Source organism: Perkinsus marinus (assembly GCF_000006405.1).
Source record: "Perkinsus marinus ATCC 50983 genomic scaffold scf_1104296948020, whole genome shotgun sequence".
Classification (NCBI taxonomy): domain Eukaryota; phylum Perkinsozoa; order Perkinsida; family Perkinsidae; genus Perkinsus; species Perkinsus marinus.
In genome coordinates, this window is record NW_003210353.1 from 1 (window position 1) to 1,947 (window position 1,947).

General features: G+C 50.6%; 1 protein-coding gene across 1 annotated transcript; it reads left to right on the forward strand.

Moving 5' to 3' along the window:
- Positions 1 to 36: 36 nt before the first annotated feature.
- On the forward strand, positions 37 to 472 carry Pmar_PMAR025722 (Fructose-bisphosphate aldolase C, putative; the record flags this gene model as incomplete). The annotated part of the gene is made up of 1 exon (XM_002779018.1): positions 37 to 472. A coding segment is annotated over one exon (267 nt), but the record flags the coding sequence as incomplete, so codon positions are not given.
- Between the last annotated feature and the right edge of the window lie 1,475 nt (positions 473 to 1,947).

The window sequence follows — 1,947 nt, forward strand, 5'->3', positions numbered from 1 at the left end:
GCCCTCGTTGGCGTGACTTTCCTCTCCGGTGGTCAGTCTGAGGAGATGGCTTCCGTCAACCTCAACGCCATGAATGTCCTCCCTAAGGAGCGTCGCCCTTGGGTCCTCACCTTCTCTTATGGCCGTGCCCTTCAGGCTTCTACCATCAAGACTTGGGCTGGTAAGGCCGAGAACACCAAGGCTGCCCAGGCTGTCTTGCTCGCCCGCGCCAAGGCCAACTCTGAGGCTCAGCTCGGTAAGTACCAGGGTTCTTCCGATGCCACTGCCAACGAGTCCAACTATGTCAAGAACTATGTCTACTAAGCTCCTTGACGTTCGTTCCTAGATGGTAGAGTGAGGTCTTGTGATGATGGACTAGTCTGCGAATGACTGAGTCGCGTTTTACGCATTCGAGTTCCTTGTTCTATACATTAATGGTTTCTCTCTAATATTCGACGCCTGGAAGGGTTGTCACAAACCGTGTAGCACGACTACTTGTATTGGATTTGAGTTAGTCAATTGGACAGTAGTGACCATGGTCATTGCGATTCGAATACCCTCGAGGATGTGGATGGGAGGGTAGTCGAAGGTTTTTTAGGCGACGGTGTAAAGGATCCGGAAGACTTTTCTTGATGACCATTAGACTTATGGATTCTTCGGGAACTTCGCACTGATACCGGGGCTTGATTCATGGATAAAGCAGCGATGAACCTCGTTTTCTGTACTTCGTCGGTTGAAGGGAAGCTTCGCTCTTTCGTTAGTTCATCTCAAGCCGAAGTATGCGATGGATGTTGATGAGAACCTTGAGCATCGGGACTATACGAATGAATATGTTGGTCAGCGATACATTCTACGGCTTCTGCAACAGATAGGAGATGGACCTAACAGAATTTCCAAGGGTTCTGGAAAGTTCTAAAGGAAGTTCTCCTCGAACTTCCTTTCTCCTATTCAAGAGTTATCCCCCCTGAGGAGAACTCTCTTGAGTTCTAGCTGAATTATGACCCTCCGACTCGCTGGTTTCATCATTCCAACGGCTTGTGTCACGAAGCGATGGATTATAGCCATCGGGCCTATATATGAGACTGTGGAACGAGTCGTCAAGCCTTGTCCGCGTTACTATCACATTCCTTATGGACGTGGACGAGGTGGAGCTCCTACTGAACAGTATCGAATTTGATACAGCGAGGCAACACGAGGGTAGTCGAGGCCTGATAGAAAACGGCGATCAACCCCGTTTGGATGAGCTCTTAGCCGAACTCGATAGTGTGGTGATACGCCCGAGTTGCCACTGGCAGAAGGATGCCGAGTCTTAGGTAGGCGTCCGTGAAGAGCTGCGGCAGCACCAGAGCACCGCCGATAACACGGAGAAGTAGTTGTCGTTGATATCAAGCTGGTCTCGAGTTGGTGTACAGTAGACACACCCCTGCGAGCCCTCGTCGATGTACTGTCGTCTACGTTGGAGCTCGTGCTGCTCGTCCAGGCAGGAAGAGAGTAGTGATGCGCGGATCCGTCGACTCACCCAGGAGATCCGTCCTAAGCTAGACCCTAAGGATGGATCTCCTGAGTGTTCAGTGCCGAAGTCGCCCTCAGAGGGCCTCTATACTGCAGTACAGCACTCAGAGATCAGGTATGTGATAATATCAGATGCCTCACTTGCGACAAACGAGTTATCACACTTGTTGGTAAGCGATGGACTAGGTGAGGAGCATTGCTCATTCTCTGAGAGGGTATCTTTCCAGAGATGCCGACTATATGTTCTTTCGGAACTACTATCCAATTGAAGAGATGCTCGAGAGGGCCACAATGAGGAGCTGGGATCATACTGCATATTGCTGCCAGTGCCGAGGACTGGTAAGGACACCTCGGGGAGCTATCAGTACTCATTTCGAGATCACTTGGCGGTGCATACCAACGACGTGATGTCGCCGAATGATGGTATGGAGCATTCCCTCAGTCGACCAACTCGTC